The 23,908-nt window shown below is 45.0% G+C and overlaps 1 protein-coding gene across 3 annotated transcripts in view; it reads left to right on the forward strand.

The window, feature by feature from the left end:
* LRP1 (LDL receptor related protein 1) overlaps window positions 1-23,908 on the forward strand; it is a 382,005-nt gene that overhangs the window by 344,955 nt on the left and 13,142 nt on the right. For all 3 annotated transcript variants that reach the window (XM_081934411.1, XM_081934412.1, XM_081934413.1), the window contains 17 exons: window positions 1,115-1,231; window positions 2,671-2,790; window positions 3,681-3,803; window positions 5,673-5,798; window positions 6,186-6,302; window positions 9,550-9,656; window positions 12,837-12,969; window positions 13,417-13,536; window positions 14,982-15,104; window positions 15,789-15,932; window positions 16,180-16,314; window positions 18,708-18,827; window positions 20,283-20,551; window positions 20,647-20,825; window positions 20,905-21,011; window positions 21,149-21,265; window positions 21,910-22,086. In XM_081934411.1, the coding sequence (XP_081790537.1) occupies window positions 1,115-1,231; window positions 2,671-2,790; window positions 3,681-3,803; window positions 5,673-5,798; window positions 6,186-6,302; window positions 9,550-9,656; window positions 12,837-12,969; window positions 13,417-13,536; window positions 14,982-15,104; window positions 15,789-15,932; window positions 16,180-16,314; window positions 18,708-18,827; window positions 20,283-20,551; window positions 20,647-20,825; window positions 20,905-21,011; window positions 21,149-21,265; window positions 21,910-22,086 (2,334 nt within the window). The remainder of the gene's footprint in view (window positions 1-1,114; window positions 1,232-2,670; window positions 2,791-3,680; window positions 3,804-5,672; window positions 5,799-6,185; window positions 6,303-9,549; window positions 9,657-12,836; window positions 12,970-13,416; window positions 13,537-14,981; window positions 15,105-15,788; window positions 15,933-16,179; window positions 16,315-18,707; window positions 18,828-20,282; window positions 20,552-20,646; window positions 20,826-20,904; window positions 21,012-21,148; window positions 21,266-21,909; window positions 22,087-23,908) is intronic.

Consider the following 23,908-nt stretch of genomic DNA (forward strand, 5'->3'; position numbering starts at 1 on the left):
CAGGGAGTACTAACCTAAAGGAAATGCACCTCAGGGACGACATAACTGATTCCTCTAGCCATATATTAAACTTGCCAGCAATCCTTCAAAGAAGAATTCTTGCTGTGCAATGAGTAGCAGCTGGTTGTTGCTAAAAGTAACTTGGGTGTGTTTTGCACAGACCTTAATCCCTAGCAGGTAAAACCCCCAAACCGAAAATTCCCCGAATTTGATTTGAGTTATTTGCTGACAAATTAGGTTCCTTGCAGTAATGGAGTAATCTGAGGCGGGGGGAAACGAAGCTGCCCCCTGCCCTCCAGAGATCATTAAAGTATAATTTTAATTTTAAAATTAAAAGCTATAGCTACCAGCGGTCAGCTATTTCAAGACATTGACAGAATGAGCAGTCAAATGCCTGGTAACAAAGGGTTGTCAGCGTCACTAGCTGGCTGGCTTGAAAGAAAGAAAGTAGACCCCAAAACTGTTTTAAATCGTGAGATATCGTTGACACTCTTGGCCCAAATGTGGGAAGTTTGGGGCATCTTGGATCTCTTGGTGTATGTACTGATGAGATGTACGAGCACTCTCACTGAATAGCTTGTCTATTTACCTGCATAAAAATGGATGTGGTACTTACCTCCTCTCCCCAAGGTTCAGAAGCTATGAATACTCTTCCAGATAAATGTTGGTCCTCACCACTCCAATATTTTTTTAAACTTTTCTGAGCTGCACAGTCCATAGACACCATTTTGCTTACCTAGTCCAGTGTAGTCTGATGGATGGGGATGCTCCAGAGTCTTTAATCAAAGGTCTCCCCCTTAATCAGCTGCCTGGTCCAAACTTGGAGCCAGGGACCTTTTGCTTCTTAGAAGCTTCTCCCAAGGGACCACATCAGGGGTGAAATCCAGCAGGTTCCGACAGGTTCTGGAGAACCGGGTAGCGGAAATTTTGAGAACCAGCAAATGCCACCTCTGGCTGGCCCCAGAGTAGGGTGGGAGTGGAGATTTTGCAGTATCTTTCCCCTGCCACGCCCACCAAGCCACACCCGCCCACCAAGCCACGCCCACAGAACCGGTAGTACAAAAATTTGAATTCCACCACTGGACCACATTCTCTTTCCACTTATTCTTTCCAGCTGAATTCAAGTGTCGCCCAGGGCAATTCCAGTGCTCCACAGGAATCTGCACCAACCCAGCCTTCATTTGTGATGGGGACAACGACTGTCAGGACAACTCAGATGAAGCAAACTGTGGTACGTATCCTCAGCCTTCCTCACGTTATTTCACAGAAGATGTTTCAGTTCCCCCCCACAGACACACACACACACGGGGGAGGAGGAGGGGGGGAGGAGAAATTTCAAATCAGCCATGTTAATATGTAATCCCTTATTTTAAAAGGCAGAACTTCAAAACCGTAAAGAACATGCGAGCCACCCCCACATTTATCATTGATTTACTCAGAAAAGAGTAAAAATTGGGGAGCACTTGGTGGTGGTGGTGGTTTTAAAATTTCTCAGAACCTGGTGTGAAGATCAGAAAAAGCATTGCCTCTGTCCCTATGAATCCTCGTGCTGTGCTAAATAAAAGCCCTCCGAATGACACCTTTCCTTCTCATTCCTTTCTCTTACCTGTCCCTTTCCTCTTCTGCTTTCCCTTAAATCTTTTATGCGATAGGAATGGCAAACCAAGAAAAGCAAAATGATCCTAAGCAGAACTGCTCTTTCCTCCCTGTTTCTCCACTTCCCTGAAATGTCAGAGTAAAGATAAGAAATCTTAAGTGCACAGGAGGGTTTCGAGAATGACCGCCATGGAAGTAAATCCTATGAGAATGCCTGACAAAAGTTAGGATTCAAGGGTGTAACCGGTCAGCCTTCTCTCTTGTCGGCTATCCCATTAGCACAGAGTTCCCCAACCTTTCTGGGTTTGGCGCCCTGCAGTGGGGGGGGGGGGAGTAGGGGAAAAGGGGGATGGTTTTGTGTGTGGGGCAGGCATATTGCATGTAGGAACACCCGTTGTGTGAGTGGGGCTGCGAGTGCCCGCAACGCTCGCAGTGACACTTGTGCAAACGGGCTGTGAGTACCTGCACGGGTAGGGCCTTGAGCGTCTGCAATGATCACACTAGTGGAGCCATGAGCACCCACAATGATTGCAGCAATGCTCACGCCAGCGGGACTGTGGGCGTGTGCACATACGCGCCCACCCGCCAGCTACTCACACTGCCCGGAGGCCAATAGGCAATACGCAGTAATGGGCTGTGGGCCACAGGTTGGGGACCTCCGCATTAGCATATGCAGGAGAAAAAAGAAATCTCCTGGAACGTAATTTTGCCAATGGTGTAATTTTACTGAGAGGGTTTCCACAGACAGCTGCATAGGTAAAGTTCCCCTTTTTCCCCTTGAGACCTCCCTCTGTCCATTGTTCGCCATCCAATGCTTTCTTTGTTTGGAAAACAGTCTGTGCCCTTCGAAGAATTCCCACAACATGACCTTGAAGTGAGAGAAATTTTCCCAGGGCCCAGCTGGCTCGCTTGATTCCTCAACCTTTCCCCAACTCCCCCCCCCTCCCCAAGGCTTCCACTCCCCACCCCCACCCCCTTCCGTTTCTGTTGTCAAGCTGCGAGAAAAATTGCGGGTTAGAATCCAAATCAGCTCTCCCTTAGAGCTGGATTGATTTCTCTCTTTTCTCTTGACAGAAGTCCATGTCTGCCTGCCCAGCCAGTTCAAATGCACAAACACCAACCGTTGCATCCCAGGCATCTTCCGTTGCAATGGGCAGGACAACTGTGGTGATGGAGAAGATGAGAAGGATTGTCGTAAGTAAAGCGACCAGAGTCCTTTTTCCTGCCTTTTCTCTATGCCGGGCTTGTCAAAAGATCAGATGTGCTTGCGCGATTAGCATAATCTCCGTAAACATCCTGGGGAGTCTGTTTGTACATGAAAGCCAAATTACAGTACATTGCTAATTCTGCACCGTGTTAGTAAAATCGCACACAGGGAAAAAAAATGGAATTTTGCAATCTGTCGTCATGATGCAAAGTAAATAAATCTGCAGGGGTTGAGGTTCGAGGTGAGTATCAAGCTTCGTTTTCGAGATGCGGAAGCCCTGATCCTTAGAAAACTGAATTCCATTCAGAAGAAAAGTGAACAGATGTGGAATTAAATACTTCACAGAGATGGTCCTTGGCTTACAACAGTTCATTTAGTGACGGTTCAAAGTGACGATGGCAAAAAAGTGACTTATGACCATATTTCCCAGTTACAACCTTTGTAGCATCCCCATGAGCATGTGATCAAAATTGAGATGCTTGGCAGCTGGTTCATACTAATGACCGTTGCCGTGTCCCAACGTCATGGGATCCACTTTTGTGACCTTTGGACAAACAAAGTCAATGGGGAGGCCAGATTCATTTAACAACCGGGTTACCAACTTAACAATTGCAGTGATTCACTTAACGACTATGGCAAGAAAGGTGGTAATATGGGGCAAAGCTCACTTAACAAACGTCTCACTTAACATAAATTTTGGTCTCAGTGGTGGCTGTAAGTCGAAGGCTACCTATATAGTTTTCTTCAGAGGAGGGGCAATGGCCAGCATATATAATGTTGTGGGTCATTGTCTGATTGCGTAGAGTTGGCATTTATTCGAAGGAACGCCCATTATGTACCGGGGTTTATCTCCTGACTTGACTTTCCCTTTTTACAGCGGAAGTGACTTGTGCTCCAAACCAGTTCCAGTGTGCCATTACCAAACGCTGCATCCCACGCGTTTGGGTTTGTGACCGTGACAATGACTGCGTGGACGGATCCGATGAGCCTGCCAACTGCAGTAAGGCTCCATGCATAATACTATGGGAGCTAGCTTTGAGAAGGAGAGAATTATGTCTTATGCCCCAAGAATGCCCAGTGACTTGCTTTGGTCTTCCCTTGTCCACTTGAGTCACTCACTTGAAACCTGAAAAACTAACTGTTTAATGGTCTTAGCCTTTGTGGACTTATTGAAAACCAGTTCTCTTTACTTGAATATCGTGGTGACCAAAACTGAATGCAGGATTCCAAGGCCACACGTGGAATACTGCATCCAGTTTTGGTCGCCACGATGTAGAAAAGATGTGGAGACTCTAGAAAGAGTGCAGAGAAGAGCAACAAAGATGATTAGGGGACTGGAGACTAAAACATATGAAGAACGGTTGCAGGAACTGGGTATGTTTAGCTTAAGAGAAAGAAGGACTAGGGGAGACATGATAGCTGTGTTCCAATATCTCAGGGGTTGCCACAAAGAAGAGGGAGTCAAACTATTTTCCAAGGCACCTGAGGGTAGAACAAGAAGCAATGGGTGGAAACTAATCAAGGAGAGAAGCAACTTAGAACTGAGGAGAAATTTCCTGACATTTAGAACAATTAATCAGTGGAACAGCTTGCCTCCAGAAGTTGTGAATGCCCCAACACTGGAAGTCTTTAAGAAGATGTTGGATAGCCATTTGTCTGAAACAGTGTAGGGTTTCCTGCCGAGGCAGGAGGTTGGACTAGAAGGCCTCCAAGGTCCCGTCCAACTCTGCTATTGTATTGTATTGTATAATATTTCTGAAACGAGAAAGCCTCTAATGACTAGCTAGCTTTCTGTGCCTTAGTGGCTACTATTAGGTGATCAAGGCAAGGCAGACCTCTAGAGCAGGGGTCGCCAACTTGGCAACTTTAAGACTTGTGGACTTCAACTCCCAGAATTCTTCAGACAGCAAGGGATTCTGGGAGTTGAAGTCCACATGTCTTAAAGTTGCCAAGGTTGGAGACCCCTGCTCTAGAGAACTCTTTATTTCTCTCAACAAATGTTCCAACCAATGGCCCTCAAACAACCAGGAAAGGCTCCACCCCCCACGCTTCCCTGAAGGCAGCCATCCTCAGTCTCACAAACACAACCCCGTTAGTAGAAAGAGAGCCCACAGAATAGGACACACTCACAGGGCAAGTCCAACCCACGAGGCAGAGTCCGGGCACAAGATGAGGGCAGTCTTCAGGACAAGAAGCAGCTCCCAAAGCAGAGTGAAGCAAAGGCCAAACGCAGGCCACAAGAGAAGGGCTAGATCCGAAACAAAATGCGAAGAGTAATCTTACAAGCGAGTCAAGGCAAACAGCAACAGGCAGAGTAAAAGCCAGGGGGGTGTAAGCCAAAGCAAACAATTGTTTCTGGCAAGACTAACTCCCCATGGCTTCTCCTTAAGGTACTCTCCCCTCCAGGTGTTCCTTGTGAGGACAGGTGGAGCGACCTCCTCCCAAGTAGCCTTGAAGCCCTTCTCTGGGTTTGCCTATGCTCCACTCTTCTTGTCCTTGGATGAATGGAGTAGACAGCTGTTCCTCATCAGAGGAGATCAGTTGCCTAACAGCACAAGTGCCAGTCAGCAGCCAGTCCTCTCCTGTGTCTGTGCAGGCAGGCAGTTCTCTATCTGGTCAACCACCTACCCCAATGCCTGAGGGGCCCAGGACAGCATCGTCCTCAGCCCCTACCATCTCCAAACATCCCAAGGGAGACGTGCCTTCCCTGTTGGACGGTCCCAGTTCTAACTCCTCCTTCTCCTCCGAACCGGGCTGTGATGGGGCCATGAGAGCTGTGTTATTGACACGTGCAATTTTCTAAAAGCAGTCTGCTTGTGCCTCATTTTGGAGGGCCCTTTCATTTCTTTCATCCTTTTGACTCATGTAGCACAAATGAGATGTGGTCTGGATGAGTTCCGGTGCAAGGACTCTGGCCGATGTATCCCGGCGCGTTGGAAATGTGATGGCGAAGATGATTGCGGGGATGGTTCAGATGAGCCCAAGGAAGAATGTGGTAAGTTGACTGTACCATGGCTGGCTGGCTCCGTTTAGAAGGGATAGGGGCTGGTAGGCTGCATGCACTTCCTTGTTCCCACGAATTGGGGTAGATTCACCCTTTGGTGGCAGGCTGTGGGGTTCAGCTCTTTTGCTAACAGCAGCCAGTTTCTAATTCTAATCTGTTTCTGGACACTTTCCATGCTGCACATCGTGTGCTAGAGTAAGGGGTAAAGGTTTCCCAATGTTACAATGTGGTCCAATGTGTTCCTTATACTATTAGAAAATTCTCCTCGGGAGCATGTGCAATTTGCTTTTTACTGCAATTTTCTTTAGCAATGCTGTTCATTTCTTGTGCCTTTTTTTTTAACCTCTCCACATTGCACATTCTTCATTTTTTTTTTAGATGAGCGGACATGTGAGCCCTACCAGTTCCGCTGCAGGAACAACCGCTGTGTTCCAGGCCGCTGGCAATGTGACTATGACAACGACTGTGGGGATAACTCGGACGAGGAAACCTGTAGTATGTGCTCACTTCAACCTTATGCTGCCGTGTTTGCATGTGGGGAAGAAGGAGATGACCTTTTCTTACCTTTTCTTATCTACTCACGCCTAATTTTAGGAAGATTATAAAACAAGTATTGCTTGTAGAAAATGGGTACTGAATAAAGCAGGCATCTTCCCATTAGATAAGCTCCCATTAGTGTAAGAAGCAATAAAGAATTGAGCTAGAAAAAAATACTGGCTGAGTTTCAAGTTTAAATAGCTGTAATTTGAGAAGACAAATGTCGTGTGCTGCTTGAGCCATGCCCAAAAGATGCCCAACTAGACCAATATTTCCCTTGCATTTCTTCTGTGCCAATTCTTGTGACTATCTCAGCTGGTGGTATCTCCATGAAAATAATGTATTTGCAATTATTATATCCCCAACCAGATAGGCCTGAGGAAACGTAATAGAAAGACTTAATTGTGCATATCTTACTTGAATAATTTTCTAAATAAACTATCCTAAACAGCAATAGCACTTAGACTTTTATACCGCTTTACGGTGCTTTTACAGCCCTCTCTCAGCGGTTTACAGAGTCAGCATCTTGCCCCCATTAATCTGGGCCCTCATTTTACCGACCTCGGAAGGATGGAAGGCTGAGTCACCCTTGAGCCAGTGAGATTTGAACTGCCAAATTGCAGGCAGCCAATAGTAAGCAGAAGTAGCCTGCAGTACTGCACTCTAACCACTGCGCCACCACGGCTCAGTCCCAAAGGTGCTTTTTCAAGAGGCAACTGGACTTTCTGTTTTTTCTTTGAAGCTGTTTGCTTCTCATCCAAGAAGCTTATTATTAGAGCTGAAGAAGCTCCTTGGATAAGAAGCGAAACGACTTGGAAAAAAGCACCTTTGGGACAACCATGACCTGGATGATTAAGAATCTCCCTAGATATTACTCTAAATAGTCTTTCTATCTGCGTTGTTTTAACATTCGGGTGCTCTTCATGTACACACTTCCCCTTCCCAAGATAACTTAAGAGGAATCTTGGTCAGATAAATACTTGGGTTGTTGTTGTTTTTTAAAGTTGTATGCAATATTCTTGGGTGAATTGTCCAGAATGCCAATTCGCTGAATGCTCTGGATATTGATGAGGCTATTGAGATGTGTTCAAAAAGATGATCAGCCTTTGGTATCTCAAGATGGAAGGGAAATCCATAGACAAATTTTGCTTTGACTGAATGGTAACCATTCTGCTGTCGCTGTTTGGTATCAGTTGACCAGGATAAAAACGTCCAACAAGATGCTAAAAAAAAAAAAGTCAGGCGAATGATCTGTCCCAAAGTAATGCTTTCACAGAACCTTTGGGTGTTGTAATGAGGCCAGGCCTCCAGCAACAATGTTAAATCTTTTAAAACAGCTCATAAAATGCATCACCTCTTCCCCCTCCCCACTAACTCCTGTAGATGCTAGAACATGACTTTACTTCTTTTGTTTTGTTCCTTGCCATACTGTGTGCCATTTCACTTCATCTTATGTTTTTCTCCATTTTCATACTGTCGTATCGGGGCTTGCAGAGGTAGGTTTCTGTCAAAAATGTTTCCCTTCCCCTTTAAAACTTTTAATTGTGTTGAAAGGAGAGGGGGGAGATTATTTGGAGGTTTCATCTGTATTCCCATGTATTTGCTTCTCTATTCCTTTTGCAGGAATTTAATGGAGGTTTGTCTATGTGATGCTTGCTGGAGATCTATTTCTTTTTCAAGTTGATTCTCCTACCTACACAAACCAGGCAGTTATTAAGTCTTACTGCTTAATAACTCTATTATCCCTTCCTTTATTGTATGAAGTGTTTCGAGAAAGAGCCCAAGGTTGAAGCGGCCAATTGTGACACAGAAAACATTGGACAATCAGTGATTACCATTGGTTCAGTTCTAGCACCTCCATTTGGAAAGACTTTAGGAAATTGCATTATAGACTTGTTTTCTGAAACTCTGAAGATTCACTTTCTATCCATAAAGATGATACTTCTCAGGGGTGGGCTTCAAAAATTTCAGCTATGGGTTCTCTGCCCGGTTGCTGGGTGAGCACGGCCATGGTGGGCATGGCCTAGTCAGTCTCCTGCACCACAGCGGTGTGTGTGTGTGTGTGTGTTTGTGTGTGTGTGTATTTTCTCCTTCCCCAGGCTCTGGAAGCTTTCCCCAAACCTCTGAGAGGGCGAAAACTGTCTCCCCCGGATTCTGGAGGCTGGAAATGAGCCCGTTTCCGGCCTCCGGAATGCCTCCAGAGCCCAAGGCAGGCAGTTTTCCAGAACTTCCAGGAGGCCCATTTTTCCCCCTCCCCTAGCCTCCGCATGGGCCCTGCACTTAACTCTCATCCAAAACAGGCCACATGAAGACTCCTGGAAGGGGGGCACAGGGGGGACAGGGCAGGGCCAGCCAGGGGTAGTATTTTGAGGTTCTCTGAACCAGCCATAACGTTAGCTATGGGTTCTCAGCAGGCCACTGTAGTAATTGCCTCTCTCAAATGCTATTTCCTATGTTGCAAGCAATTGTAGCAATGGCGGTGAAAACAACAAAATACCCCAATCTCTAAATTAGGAGCGGACAGAAGGTGGATTGCAATCTTCTGCTAGAACTCTGGTTGATTTGCAGTAATTTCATAAGTGTCTCTTGCTCTCGTTTGTATAACAAACAGCAGAACAATCTCACTTTCTCACATGCATTTAAAACAAAAGCAGGATAAAGGCAGATGTGGATATTATGCGAAAGGGTGTGACTTCAGTCGTATTGAAACTAGCTCTTAAACTGAGTACGTCCATGCTTTTCCTTGAATTTTAAGTGCATTCCCTATCCTCCATAAGGTTCTCTTTTATGGATCTCTATTTAAAAACAAAGGATATTCCCCAGTCCTGAAGTTTACTCTCCTAATTGTTACCAGGAGCAGAGACTAAGAAACCTGAAGCTGTTCCTGTTTTCTGTACTTTATTAAATTTGTTTATTGCCCATCTCGCCGCAAAACGACTATTGTGGATAATGTGGTTGATAAACTCAGAAATCATTGTCTTGCTACCTCTTTACTCCCACCCCAACTTTTCCTTTGGCTTCTCCTCTTCTGTTTCTAGTCAAACTGAAACTAAGAAGGTTCTGTCTTACAATAATTAGGCTACTGATGCCTATCAATACCATAAGCAATGATATTGATGTGTGTGAATTGTAGAGTAGCCACAACTCTGTGCAGGTGTGTCAAAGCTTTCCAGCTCATGTCCCTCTCTGCTTTCTCTGCTTACAGAGCCCAGGCCTTGCTCCGAAAGTGAGTTCTCTTGTGCCAATGGCCGTTGCATCGCAGGTCGGTGGAAGTGTGATGGGGACCATGACTGTGCCGATGGCTCTGATGAGGTAAGGCCCGAGGGTGGAGAGTGGACAGAAAGAAGCTATGATTAAAATGCAGCAGCTTTCACATCCAGCTCCTGGTCTTTGGCTTTAATTCGTACAGAAGCCCTCATCACCTTTAAACTATCCAAAAGTGTTTTGAGTATAACTTCTATAGCAGGGGTGTCAAACTGGTGGCATGAAGGCCGGATGCGTCACGCTCAGGCCACACCCACCCCAGCTCCACAAATGGGAAAAACGTCACGAAGCACCACGTGACGGCAACGTGACACAGCGAGTTTGACACCCGTGTTCCATAGTCTTTGTAGAGATGGATCAAATGTTTAGGAAAATCCTAGCTTTCATATATGATTAACATGTAATGGAGCGGGGGGGGGGGGAAATGGTCTTGTTAGAAGTAAACAGGATTTTACTTGAGTGCTGGGATCAGCATAGCCTGAGTTTAAAAGATTTTTTGCAGATGAAAAAACATGGGTCAGTTTGGTGTGCATATTAGGAAAAACAACTGGAAGTGTAAACATGAGTTACTGAATAACAGTATACGTAACTGTTGGAAAAGACCAATAAGGAAGCTTTGATGGAAGTAACGTCTTTAGAAATTAGATAAATCATTTTTTCTAAGAAGGGAAAAAATCATATTTTGATTTTATATGACATCCTTTTGCATTCTTTGTTCCCTTCCTGTGTAATTTCGTATACCGTGTTTCCCCGAAAATAAGACAGGGTCTTATTTTCTTTTCACCCCTGAAATAAGCACGTGGCCTTATTTTCGGGGAGGTCTTATTATTTTTGAGGTGCAGGAGGCGGCAAGCATGGTCACTGCTGTTGCTGTTTTGCAATATTTTTAGGGAGGGCTTATTTTGGGGGGAAGGCTTATTTTAGCGCATGCACTCAAAAGCCCGATTGTGCTTATTCTCTGGGGAGGTCTTATTTTCGGGGAAACAGGGTAGTAATGTTATATTCTGAAAATCCTATTGCAATTATTATGATATTAAGACTCAACAACCTTAGCTGTTTAGCACAGCATTATTGATTCAGACAGAGCAATAACTTACTCAATGCTAGATGCTAGGACGGCCAAACGTAGACATTGTGCCGCCCTTATTGCGTCCGCCGATAACCGCCCTGCTGCCCTGTTTTGGGTGACCCGCTCCCTCCTATCACAGAGGACGCGGGGGGCACCCCTGCAGGGAAGAGCAGAGGAGTTTGGGGAATATCTGCAGGACAAAGTCGCTCAGATCCGGAGCGGATGGGCCCCCTTCAGTGGACCAGACGAGCCGTCAACAGCGAGGCCACTCTGGGAGGAGTTTGACTCTGTTGCCCCCGAGGATTTCGACAGGTTACGTGGACGGCTGCGACCCACCACATGTTCAATGGACCCGTGTCCCTCCTGGCTGGTACTGGCATCCTGGGAGACGACACGAGGCTGGCTTCTGGGCCTGGTGAACGCTTCGTTGGGTGAGGGATCCTTGCCAACCGCCTTGAAAGAGGCGGTGGTGAGGCCCCTGCTCAAGAAGCCTTCACTGGACCCAATGGAACTAGCTAATTACCGTCCAGTCTCCAACCTTCCCTTTTTGGCGAAGGTTGTTGAGAATGTGGTGGCGCAGCAATTTCCGCGACACCTCGACGAATCCGAATATCTAGACTCACGCCAGTCCAGTTTCCGACCCGGGCACAGCACGGAGACAGCCTTGGTCGCGTTGGTTGATGATCTCTGGAGGGCCAGAGATAGAGGTTGTTCCTCTATCCTGGTCCTATTAGACCTCTCAGCGGCTTTTGATACCATCGACCATGGTATCCTATTGCGCCGGCTGGGGGGGATGGGAGTCGGAGGCACCGTTCTACGGTGGTTCGGCTCCTACCTCTCTGACAGGACGCAATGTGTGTTGACAGGGGGGCAGAGGTCGACCCTGAGGCCACTCTCTTGTGGGGTGCCGCAGGGGTCGGTCCTCTCGCCCCTCCTGTTCAACGCATATGTGAAGCCGCTGGGGGAGATCATCCGTGGTTTGGGGGTTGAATACCATCTGTACGCTGATGATACGCAGCTGTACATCTCAACCCCAAACCACCCCAACGAGGCTGTCGAAGTGATGTCCCGGTGTTTGGAAGCCGTCGGGGTCTGGATGGGGGACAACAGACTCAAACTCAACCCCTCCAAGACTGAGTGGCTGTGGCTACCAGCACCCCGGTTCAGCCAGCTAATTCCATCGCTGGCCATAGGGGGTGAACAACTCCCCCCTGTGGAGCGGGCGCGCAATTTGGGCGTCCTCCTAGATGCCCGGCTGTCTATGGATGACCATGTGGCAGCCGTGGCAAGGGGGGCGTTCCACCAGGTTCGCCTGGTGCGCCAATTGCGCCCCCTACTGGACCGGGATGCCCTACGCACGGTCACTCATGCGCTGGTGACGTCTTGCCTGGACTACTGCAATGCCCTCTACATGGGGCTTCCCTTGGGACGCATCCGAAGACTACAGCTAGTTCAGAACGCAGCCGCGCGGGTGATTATGGGGAGCTCAAGATACTCCCATGTGACACCTCTCCTGCGCGAGCTGCACTGGCTACCTGTGGTTTTTCGGGTGCGTTTCAAGGTATTGATTACCATCTTTAAAGCGCTCCATGGCACAGGACCCAGTTACCTGCGGGATCGTATCCTCCCGCACACATCCCTACGACCAATCCGCTCTCACAGGGAGGGACTACTACTGGTGCCGTCCACTAGGCAGTGCCAGCGGGCGACGCCTAGGGGTAGGACCTTCTCTGTGATGGGCCCAACCCTCTGGAATGACCTCCCCCCCGACATTAGAACTACCACTGACTTCCGTTCCTTCCGTCAAAAATTAAAGATTCACCTGTTTCGATTAGCTGGCCTGGCACATTCTTAGTTTTTACCTCCCGATGGATATATTTTAATGGGTAATTTTGGGTAATATTTTAACTCTTGGGTTATTAGAGTTTTTAATGTACTATATTTATTATTCTATATACAGTCTTGTAACCTCCTCCACCTACGTATTTAATTATTTAACTGTTTTATGTATGTATTTTATAACACATTTTAGTGACTGTACACCGCCCCGAGTCCCTTTCGGGAGAGGGGGCGGTCTATAAATACGAATAATAAATAAAAATAAATAAAAGATCTCTGCTCTCTGACTTGAAATGCCTCCAAACCTTGTTCCCCCACAGAAAGAATGCAAGCCACGCTGCGAACAAGACCAGTTCCACTGCAAGAGTGGCCACTGCATCCCACTGCGATGGCGTTGTGATGCCGATGCCGATTGCATGGATGGCAGTGATGAGGAAGACTGTGGCACAAGAGGTAATGGCAAACCATAATTTCCTTCCTTGGAAGAGGGGACTCCAAAACTAGGTGTCAAATCCCAATACCCAGATCTCGGTTTTATCTCTATGGGGACGGGAGCAGGTGGGGAAGTCTCTAAACAGCTCTTGACCAAAAGATGATGATTAGGGAATTCTGGGAGTTGAAGTTCATACATCTTGAACATACTGAGATTGAGAAACACTGCTTTAAGTGAAGAGCAGGTCATGTACCTACAACGATCCCTGTTAGGATACAGAGGCCTATGCAGCCATGCAAGGATGCCATACATAATATTATCCTGGATCTGGTGGTATGTGTGGATTCCTGGTTGTGGAACTTATCATTGCTTTTTTATATACTTTGATACTACTCACAACTTAGGTTGGGATAGCAATGTCTCAGGAATGAGGTTGCGACTTACATGCTTTTGTGGCTTCTTTGTAGTACGGACTTGCCCTCTTGATGAGTTTCAGTGTAACAACACTCTGTGCAAGCCACTGGCCTGGAAATGTGATGGTGAGGATGACTGTGGTGACAATTCTGATGAAAATCCCGAAGAATGCTGTGAGTATCCTCGCTCCTGTGATCAACCCCTGCTTCTCTTGTTCATCATTTCCTCTTTTCAGCTGATTGGCTAGGAGTTCACAGGGAACTAGGGACACCCAGAACCTAGGCTTTGACAATTATTCAAGCCAAAATCAATGCCTCCTTTCTCTCAGATTCTCACCACATTTCCAATTGGGAACATCCTACTCTCGGGAGTTGAGGTTCCCAGGAATTCCAGAGTCACTTAAAAGAAGCAACTTATTTTGTGCTGCATTCTGGGAGGAATCTGACAGCTGACTCTACACTGTATCCGGTATAAGGAATGCTTACAGGATTGTCACTCTGAAAAGGAACCAGTTCTGAGGAATTGGCTAGATTCACACAGGATGAAATTGGTGGAATTTCACTAAGGCCCCCTGAAAGAGTTTTAAGATGCAGAATCTGAAAAGTTGTTGGTACACTAAGAAGCAAAACAATACAAAATGTTGCCGTCGTTAGAAGTTACGCTTATGAGTTGTTTGTTCTCTATGGATATTCAAATCTTTAAAAACCCTTGGCTAAACTGCCTACATTATTAGGTCAGATTTCTGATTACCATTTTTTCCTACAGATTATAAAAATGAAGAATGTTTCATAAAAGTTTATATTTACAAGTGTCAAAATATACAAGGATATATTTCTTGTAATTTGTTTCCAATAAAAATGGCCCAATGATTTTTCGAAACAAAAATGTAAATTGCCCTAACTCTTATTTATTTTAAACATCGGTTCTACCAATGCTCAAGTCTCCCAGGGTACAAAGTCCAATTAATTTCTGGTGGCAATTTTTTACACCCTTTATGTTCACATCCCCAATTATTCACAAAAGTCACAGGTTGATCCGAAGTTACCTGCTCTTAAACTATTCTTTGGGGGACATGTGTTATTGGAAGGAGGGGCTGAGAGGGGAGAGAGAAGAGAGAATTTTATAAACCATCTTGAATTCCAGAGTTAGAAATGGCCTCCGGGGAGACTTGGGAAAGCTGCTGATTGCAGCATATTCAAGTAAGAGCTGGGTAGATCCATAAAGGAAGGCAGATACCTTTTTAGTTGTCAGGTGAAACAGTATCATATCTTGCACAGTTTACCATTCAGGTAAGGCAGCTGAGCTGAGAGGGTGACCATAGCCTTCCAGAAGTCACAGGTGTAAACAGTGGGTTTCTGGCACATCCAGAAACCACTGCTATACAGATCCCCCTGATTCTCTCAACCTGAGGGTGAGGGACCAGGCGAGGGGGGGAGTAGACGCAGTCTAGAATCCTGCAGAGAACTGCCAATTTGTATTTCCACAGTGGAATGGAGGAGTGGGAAGTGGTAGCGGGACAACCAACCACCTATATTTTATGACTCCCGAAAATACTGTGACCAAATCATTCCAGTTCACCTTTTTCACTCTTTCTCTTTGCTTCTGTTTTCTGCCGCAGTGAAATTCCAGTGTCCTCCCAACAGACCCTTCCGTTGCAAGAATGATCGTGTGTGTCTGTGGATTGGCCGCCAGTGTGATGGGATTGACAACTGTGGTGATGGCACTGATGAGCAGTTCTGTGGTGAGTGGTTTCTGCTATCTCCTAAGATTTGCAGAAACTGGTTTGTGTAACTGACAGGCAGAAGCCAATAACCCTAAAGTTAATGGCCACCACACAAAAAAAGTGATAGTAAAATCAAGTCAGGGACATGGCTTGCCCATTTTAAAACCACCACAACTTACAACCCTAATGAGTAGGTCCCATTATAGTCAAAAGTCTACATGTGGTTTGCCTTGATCTCATTCTGGAATATTACCAGCTGTAGCCCCGGCAATGGCAATGGTTTGCCATTACCTCATACTGAGATATTACCAGCTATAGCCCGAGTCCTTCAAAGATGGTCCGTGATCCAAGGCTGATCTGCTTAGCTTTTTTGCAATCAATCAAATTTGGGTAGGTTCCTCTAGAATGGTCTTCGTTTTAAAGAATTCCCCCTGTGTTTCTGCACAAGCCCGAAGCTTCCTGAGGGGAAAAAAAGAGACAAGATTGGAACATTGATTTGTGTGGAGATATAACAGACAGTATTCACGGTGGATGAATTTACTTGCCTTGCCACCCAAGGTGATAGAAAAATCCAGTCACCTCTGTGGAGACGCAGACTTAGATCTATGATTCTTCGGAAAGGAACACAAGAGAGTGAAAGAGTTCAAATTGGGGCCTCGTGAGGCATTCCTTTGGCTTCTCACTGCCGTTTTAACTCCACAGATTCACCAACCACCAGACCTAGGAGCTGCAGCCATGAGAAGAATGAGTTCCTGTGCACCAATGGGAAATGTATCAGTGCTGAGCATCGCTGCAACTTTTTTGATGACTGTGGAGATGGGTCTGATGAAGACAATTGCTTGCAGGGTGAGGGGACAGACCACCGAATGTGGATAATCTTGGATAGCAGAGGAGATGTTACTTTTTTTTTTTTTTGCTTCGGGTGTGGGGGAGGGAGGGGTAGCTTGGGTCACAGAAGGAGAATTGTCAGTATGGTATGATGAAACTCCAAATGGTTTGACCACTCACATGCTCGCACCCTCAGCTGTTGTGCTATCTCTCTCGTTGGTGCTGCTTGGTGTAAAATTGGTTTATTCCCATTTTGTGCTTGCAGATCCCAAGACGTATGGCTGTCACACCAATGTAACCATGTGTGGCGACGAAGCCAAATGTATCCAGAGCCCCTCATCTGTTTACTGCACCTGCCGCAGTGGCTTTCAGAAAGTGCCAGGCAAGAATTTCTGCCAAGGTAGGAGGCCAATTGTGTCCATTGGATGCTGTAAATATAGTTATTTTTAAAAAGGTATTTTTACAAATCTCCCTTCTCCTCTTTTTTTAAGTCTCCAACAAAGCTTGGTCCATTTCAAACAAAAATATAGGAAGCCAGCCTTGGGTTATAGTCACTTGTTAAAAAGAAAATCTAAAATGTTTTGGTTGTCCAGCTGAAACAACCTCAATGCTTTCGATAAATCTATGTCACCCTCTGTCAACACGAAAGGAGACCTTTTGTAATCCATGAGGGAAAGGAAGCACTTGAGTGCTACCTGTTCTGAGTTTTTGGAATCAATCAAGGTTGGAATCAATGAAGAACGGTCTTCATTTCAAGGATGAAGTAGAAGAGGATTTGAAGTCACTTAGGAAGGAGAAACACCTTCTCAAATTCTTCAAACTGGTGCTGGTGGTCCTTTTGTGCTGTTAATTCTGATTTCAGGTTGCTTGTTTGTCCATGCTGTGTGTGTGTGTGTGTGTGCGTTGCATTGCATTATTGATTTTTAAAATTGTCTCCAGCTCTGGAAGCCTTCATTGTCTGAAGGTTTGAATTAAGGAAGCAAAATAAGGGAAGCAACTGCGGCAAGATTTAGGAGTCCCTGATTGGAGAGCGAGAGAGACCTGTGTGTGTGGCTGATGCAAGGCATGGGAAAGTCTACCAATAACACTAGACCAGGGCAGGGGTGGGATTCTACCGGTTCAGACCGGTTTGGGCAAACCAGTAGCTCTGGCCATCAGCTGGGAGCGAACTTTATGACAATGAAGTGGGTCACTGCACTTTACTCACATTTATCTTCTCAGCTGAGTCACGTGGCAGAGCGCCTCAGCTGTTTTCCTCCCCAACAGTAGTCCGGAAGGTACTTTGTCTCAAAACTGTGCACGCACACACAGCTGAGTTCATTGGTCAGCGAAGAGAGCATGCGTGTGTGAAGTGCGTGATCGCCAAATCGGTTGTTAAACCGGTAGGATCCCAACACTGGATCTGGGGTGTCAAACTGGTGGCCCAAGGGCCGGATGCATCATGCCCAGGCTACACCCACCCCATCTCCACGAAGGGGGAAAACGTTGTGAAATGTCACGTGATGGCAACGTGATACCCTGAGTTTGACCCCTGTGCACTAGACTGATAAGCATCCTCATCAGCCAAGCTGATGGTACTCAGTGCTTACCAGATGTGCTGCAACTTTAATTTGAGCTTTGCTCTAAAACTACATTATTCATCCCCCCCTCCCCTTCCTGACTAATGACAGGAACTGCAGGGAAATCAATTTTTTGCAATCTACTCCTTAGAGCTAAATTAACACCTGATTGGCAGTGAGATGGAGCACAGGGGAGGAACAAAGACATTTGGGGATTCTAAACTTCCCCAGCTTCTGCTTTTTTTAGCAATAATGGGTGATAAGTCAAAACAAGGTAAATATAGAAAGACTTGTCTTTTTAACTGGCACACTTTCTTTTTTGTTTGGTGGTGCTTGTACAGAATGGTATTGGATGCTTGCATCTTGTTTGCAAGCACATAATCCATCTATAGCTAAGGAGAGAGAAAGAAGACATAAGGAGGAAAGAGTATTTTTCTAGGAACAATCCAAGGCTAGAAGCAGCTATACATTCCTAGCCATTCTTAAAGTGAGATTTTCATTCTGACATTATGAATATTATGCATGCATGAATGTACATTTAGCATGCATGAATGGACTTTTATCTTACGCGTGCATGAATGTACATTTATATTATGCGTGCATGAATGTATATTTCGGGAGAGGGATTTTACTAGGTTTTGGCAGAAAATATGCCAGAATGGCTCTTGACTTCATGATTTCAGTGAGCTTTGTACCCAGATCCCCAAATCTTTTTCATGAGTATTTTACACTCATCTTCCCAAGTTTTCATTGTACACACAAAGCCCACGTTTCTGCCCTTTCATTTTTATACACACACATACAGTAGGTAGCCATCACATTCCCATTTGGAATAAGCAGCATTATTCATAGGAACATCCCTCCAGTCTAATAAGTTATATGATGGCATTAGATTCACATCATCCATTACTGTTAAAATAATAAAAATTTAAAAAGTAGCAAGGGGAACCCCGAAGGAATTATTACTTTCTACCCATGAACTCTCTGTTCATTGGTCTGTATGAGCTATAAATAATTTTGATAGAACCAAGTCCTAATGTACCCTGCAGAGGTTCCCACTTTTAGAATATGGAATAACAGGGCTGGAAGGGACATTGGAGGGGAGGGGTGTCTTCTACTTATTGTTTTGTTACTCCTGAGTCTTAAGGCAGAAAAAAAAAAGTTGTGGCTTACTCAACCCCTCAGTCATTTGCGTCCGTTGATTTTGTTTTCACATCTTCCTTGTTCTACGCAGACATCAATGAATGCCTGAACTTCAGGGTTTGCAGTCATCTCTGCAACAACACCAAGGGCTCCTATATGTGCACTTGTGCCAAGAATTTCCAGAAGACCCATCATATGTGCAAGGCTGAAGGTACCGGAAACAGCGTTAGGCTGGGAGCTTTATTTCATAGGCAGTGCAGCGTCCCTGGGTGTATCAGGGAGATCAGCTGATGGTGGGGCTTAATGAGATTTGAACAGATCGGTATAGGATTACTTCATTGATCTATCCATTTCTGCATGTTTTTCTAAACGCTAAAAAAACAACCCAGAAATATTTGTCAGGCCTGACATAGTGAAACTGGTTGTGCTTTTTAAAAAGGAAGACGTCAAAGGACCTTTTCCAGTTTAATGTAACCTTTTAAAAGCCAGCATCCTTAGAGCAGTGCAAGATTCTTTTCACAGAGGCGTCTGCCATTTTCTAGTGGTTCCTGGAATCACTGCAAAACTCAGTTGTGTTGTGCAGTAGAAAACACCCTAGGTAGAAGCCTTTTGTGTGGAAAGAGCATGGTGCTGCTGTAATCACTGTAGCTCTTGTAAAAATTAAAGGAGGATCAAAGAGAAAATCCTTGGCCAGAACATTTCAAAACCTTTCTTCTCAGCTTGATACTCTTCCCTCTGAGGTATGTTGGTCGTTGTATTCTAGAAGTTGCTTCCCTGAATTTCTTTCTGGAAGAACATAAGCTAGCTGGACTTGGTTTCCATTAATGTTTGTCCTATGGGGAACAAAACAGACAGATTTGCTTCTTGCAGGATCAATGGCAGAATACTATTTAATCCCCATTTTCAATTGGCATGGAGTGCCATGACACATACTTTGGAGCATTACCATTCAAGAGCAGAGAATTCTGGCCTTTGCAGCCAAATTCTCTTTAGCTGCTTCTAAGGGAGAAAAAAACAAAACAAATTACAGTCTGCCTGATACCTGATCAGAGCAAAATGAGAGATAAAGCTGAAGGAAGAGCTGAGGATGAAACTAAAGTGAGGTGACTATGACATGAAAACACTTGGCTGATTACCGAACTCCATTTTCTCATTATGGGGCCTAGTGAGTCAGATTTTCTATCAGCCCCTTGGCAGTCCTGAAGAAAGTGTGTACATTTGCTCTCTGTGAGGGAACAAAGAGCCTATGTAACTCCCTGCTGTGCTTTGGGGGCCTAGAATTGCCAAGGAATTTCATCTCCTTTTTCATATCGGATGCATTATAAGGCACATATGTATTTTCACACTTTTGCTGTAGATCAGAATGGAAGAGATACACATGAGCAAATATTTATGGAAAGGCTATAAATATATATTTCTTAGATGGCAAGGAGAACTACATGCCTGCGAGCATTTAAAATGTTTCCCTGAGGTGTACAAACATATATAATCATGCCTCAGGTGAAAGTTCATCCTGGGAAGGAGGAGCAGTCATGTTTGTTCTCTTTTTCCTGAAAACGGCGCCTTCTCCTCTTCAGTCTTGTTCATCTCTCTGGGGGAAGATTCACTCATTTTCATATTGGGTTCATAGCAATCAGTGTAACTGTTCTATTCCTTTTTTTTTCAGGCTCTGAGTATCAGATACTTTACATTGCTGATGACAACAAGATCCGCAGCATGTATCCCTTCAACCCGAACTCGGCCTATGAACCCGCCTTCCAAGGCGATGAGAATGTCCGTATTGCCGCCATGGATGTGTATGTGAAGGGTAACAAGATATACTGGACTAACTGGCACACGGGGCGCATATCCTGCCGGGATCTCCCCTCCTCAGCCGGTTCTAGTGCCTCCAATCGTAACCGGCGGCAGATTGATGGCGGGGTCACCCATCTAAATGTAAGTGGCAGAAATCCAATGACTGGATGGAGTTGCCAGAGCTGGTATTTCGAAAAGGCCTCGAAGTTCATTTTGCTTCCTGCTTTCTCTTTCAGATCTCAGGGTTGAAGATGCCACGGGGCATTGCCGTGGATTGGGTGGCCGGGAACATTTATTGGACGGACTCAGGGCGTGACGTCATTGAAGTAGCACAGATGAAGGGGGAGAATCGCAAGACACTGATATCGGGCATGATTGACGAGCCACATGCAATCGTCGTGGACCCGCTTCGAGGGTAAGAGAGGCCCCCAGTACTCCTTCCAACTTGCCCTGTCCCTGTAGAATGACCTCACAGAAGGCCTTTCTCTTTATAGCGTCATGTACTGGTCAGACTGGGGGAACCACCCTAAAATTGAAACCGCTGCCATGGATGGGACCTTAAGAGAGACGCTTGTCCAGGACAATATCCAGTGGCCTACTGGTGAGTTAAGCGAATAATATGTTCTTTAGGAACCCAGTTTTCTAATCAAAGCTGGGGATGGCGGGAACGTATGCTTGGCTTTCAGGACTTTTGAAAAGTTTTAAGTATTGTAATCGACATGTGTGGTTTACTTGCAGGTCTGGCTGTTGATTATCACAATGAGCGTCTGTACTGGGCAGACGCCAAGCTGTCAGTCATTGGCAGCATCAGGCTCAATGGCACTGACCCAGTGGTTGCCATCGACAGCAAGAAAGGTAAAAGAAAAAAAATCGAATCATTGCATGTCTGTGCTTTTGTTTGAATATCTATGCCTACCTGTGTGCGTATAGGTGAAACAGAGGAGAAGATATATTTCTACTGCCACCATAAGACTTTCTTTTCTCTCCTAAGCAATGTATCTATTATCTCTTTTTTTTAAAACAATGATAATGCAATCATTGTTTTTAAATCAATGTATCGATTATCTCTTTTTAAGTTAACAATGATAATGCAGCTATTGTTTTTAAATCAAATGGGCAAGATAAAGCAATGAAAGCAATCCAAACCAGCAATGCTATATCCCGCTCACTTTTTGTTAGAGAAGTATTTTTGTTCCAGAAATACAATTGGAATTATAGAACATTGCCTCCTGCTTGCAGTCTTAGAAGTTGTCATCAGTTGAATGTGTTCTTTTAGAGAATCTAAGAGTATTTTTCACTGCAATTAATAAAAGGATAGGCCATTTCTTTTCCTCTTCGTGGTGGCAATCAATAGATTGTCATTCTTCCCCTGTCTTTGTTTTAGGGACAGATATTTAGCTCATCTGGCCAAATTCAAATATTGTCTCCCCAATACTACAACATATAGAATTGCCCAAACAATCTCTTACTCTTTTTTTTCATGCCTTTTTTTCCTCTAGGACTCAGCCATCCCTTCAGCATTGACATTTTTGAAGACTACATTTACGGTGTCACTTACATCAACAATCGCATCTTCAAGATCCACAAGTTTGGCCACGGCACTGTCACCAATCTTACTGCTGGACTAAATCATGCCACCGATGTGGTACTCTACCACCAGTATAAACAGCCAGATGGTCAGTTTCACTTTATGGAGCACCACGCCTGGCTTTTGGTATTATATCATGGGGAACCAAGCGCAGGACCTGTGACCAAAACAAAAACCCTATTCTGACTTTCTCAGTTTTAATGTGCTACATAGGGAAGGTGACAGATTAGGGAAAACTGGAACGTTAGAGTAGGTTAGTTAGAACTAGGTTTGTTTTTAAGAACAAAACTGACATAATGTTGTGGCCTGCCAGCGGCCAGCAGAGATGGCAGCAGAGTCAGACATTGAGGAAGTTGGGGAGGAACCTGGGCCAGTCCTGGAGTCGGGAAGGCTCTGATGAGGCTCTGTGTCAGAGGCAGAGAGGGGGCCAGAGCCGTATGCCAATTATCAGCTGCCTTCAGTTAGACATCAGTGAGGCAGATGAACAGCTGGAGCCTGTTCCCAGTATGCGCATGCACAGAGTTGCCAGACGAAGGGAACAGCTAAAGGACAGGGGTCGACTTGTGAGTAAGGCCAGAGGTGGACGATGAATGGCCCCTCCCAGAGGAAATAAAAGAGGAGTGAAAGGGGAGGGGAGTTTGCAGGAGACAATTAGTTCACTTAATTGGTTCGTGTCTCTCTCAGACTCCTTGCCAAGTTCTGAAGATATCGGCCTGGCAGCTCTCCAAGCCAGATAAGGTCTGTGACTGTAAATCCTCTGTTGAAAGACTTTGCTGGATGTGAATGAGCAGAATTCACAGTAAATTAATGAAGGATTTTTTTGTTGGGACAAGGAGTTTCATGCTCTTTGGAAGCCTCAGTCAGAACACATACGGGTTAAGTCTAGTTTTGAGAAAGGCATTAAAAAACCCAGTGAGGAATTTAAGTTTTTTTTAAACTTTTGGGATGTATTGTTTTTTAATGTTGTATGCCGCCCTGAGTCCTTTGGGAGAAGGGCGGCATATAAATCCAATAAAAACAAAACAAACAAAACAAGATATTTCATCAAGAATGGCTAGGGAAAAAGAAAAAAGAAAATATGTGTAAGGCTATATGTTCGGGGGGGGGGGGAATTGCCATGATTTCATAATTTGACCATCTGCAAAGTAGATGACAAGGCCATGATAACTAAGCTTGGATTCGGCAGATGTATGGATGAGCTGATTACCGTCATAGATTTACCTCTAGAGGTCCCTGCAGCATAGAAAAAAAGGCGACGAGAGGCAAGAAACTGTAGCAAAACATGGAGATTTTTGCCTGTATATTGGAGGCTCAAACTATAGTTTGGATGCTAAATTACAGCCTGTCCATCATTAGGTTTTGGTTTGTTAAACAGTGGAGCTACTGAACTTTTTCAGATATTTAAAATGCTTTCGGCATTTAGGTTTACCACAGATAACTTAAGGAAGCCCCCAGGGAGTTAGATGCACTACTTTCCTGTTTCTTTGGAAGAGATTTATAAGAGTAAAAAAAAAGTTGTGCAAAATGGGACAAGGGAACATTCAGTTTTCCGTCTATCCAAGATATCTATCGGTCTCTTGGAATGCAGACATTCGTGCATTCTGGAATTGTTCATAAAATTCTGGAAGTACATTAGCTGGAATGGGAAAGGTTCCATAGAATCACTGAAACTTCAGAGATGTTGGCTAGATGACCCGTTGATTTTGGTTATGCACATCCATTTCTATTTACATTTTCCACTCGGATGATTTCATCTGGGTGGAATTTGCTTGCTATAAATTTTTGCATTAATTCAGGCACATTATTGGCTAAACTGGAGAGAATGTGCATTTTCAGGGTGATAAGAAGCAGATATGATAGTCTTAATGGAGGGGTGTCAAACTCAAGGCTCGGATCCGGCCCATAGGGTG

This window comes from Natrix helvetica, assembly GCF_964273705.1.
Source record: "Natrix helvetica genome assembly, chromosome: 1".
NCBI lineage: Eukaryota > Metazoa > Chordata > Lepidosauria > Squamata > Natricidae > Natrix > Natrix helvetica.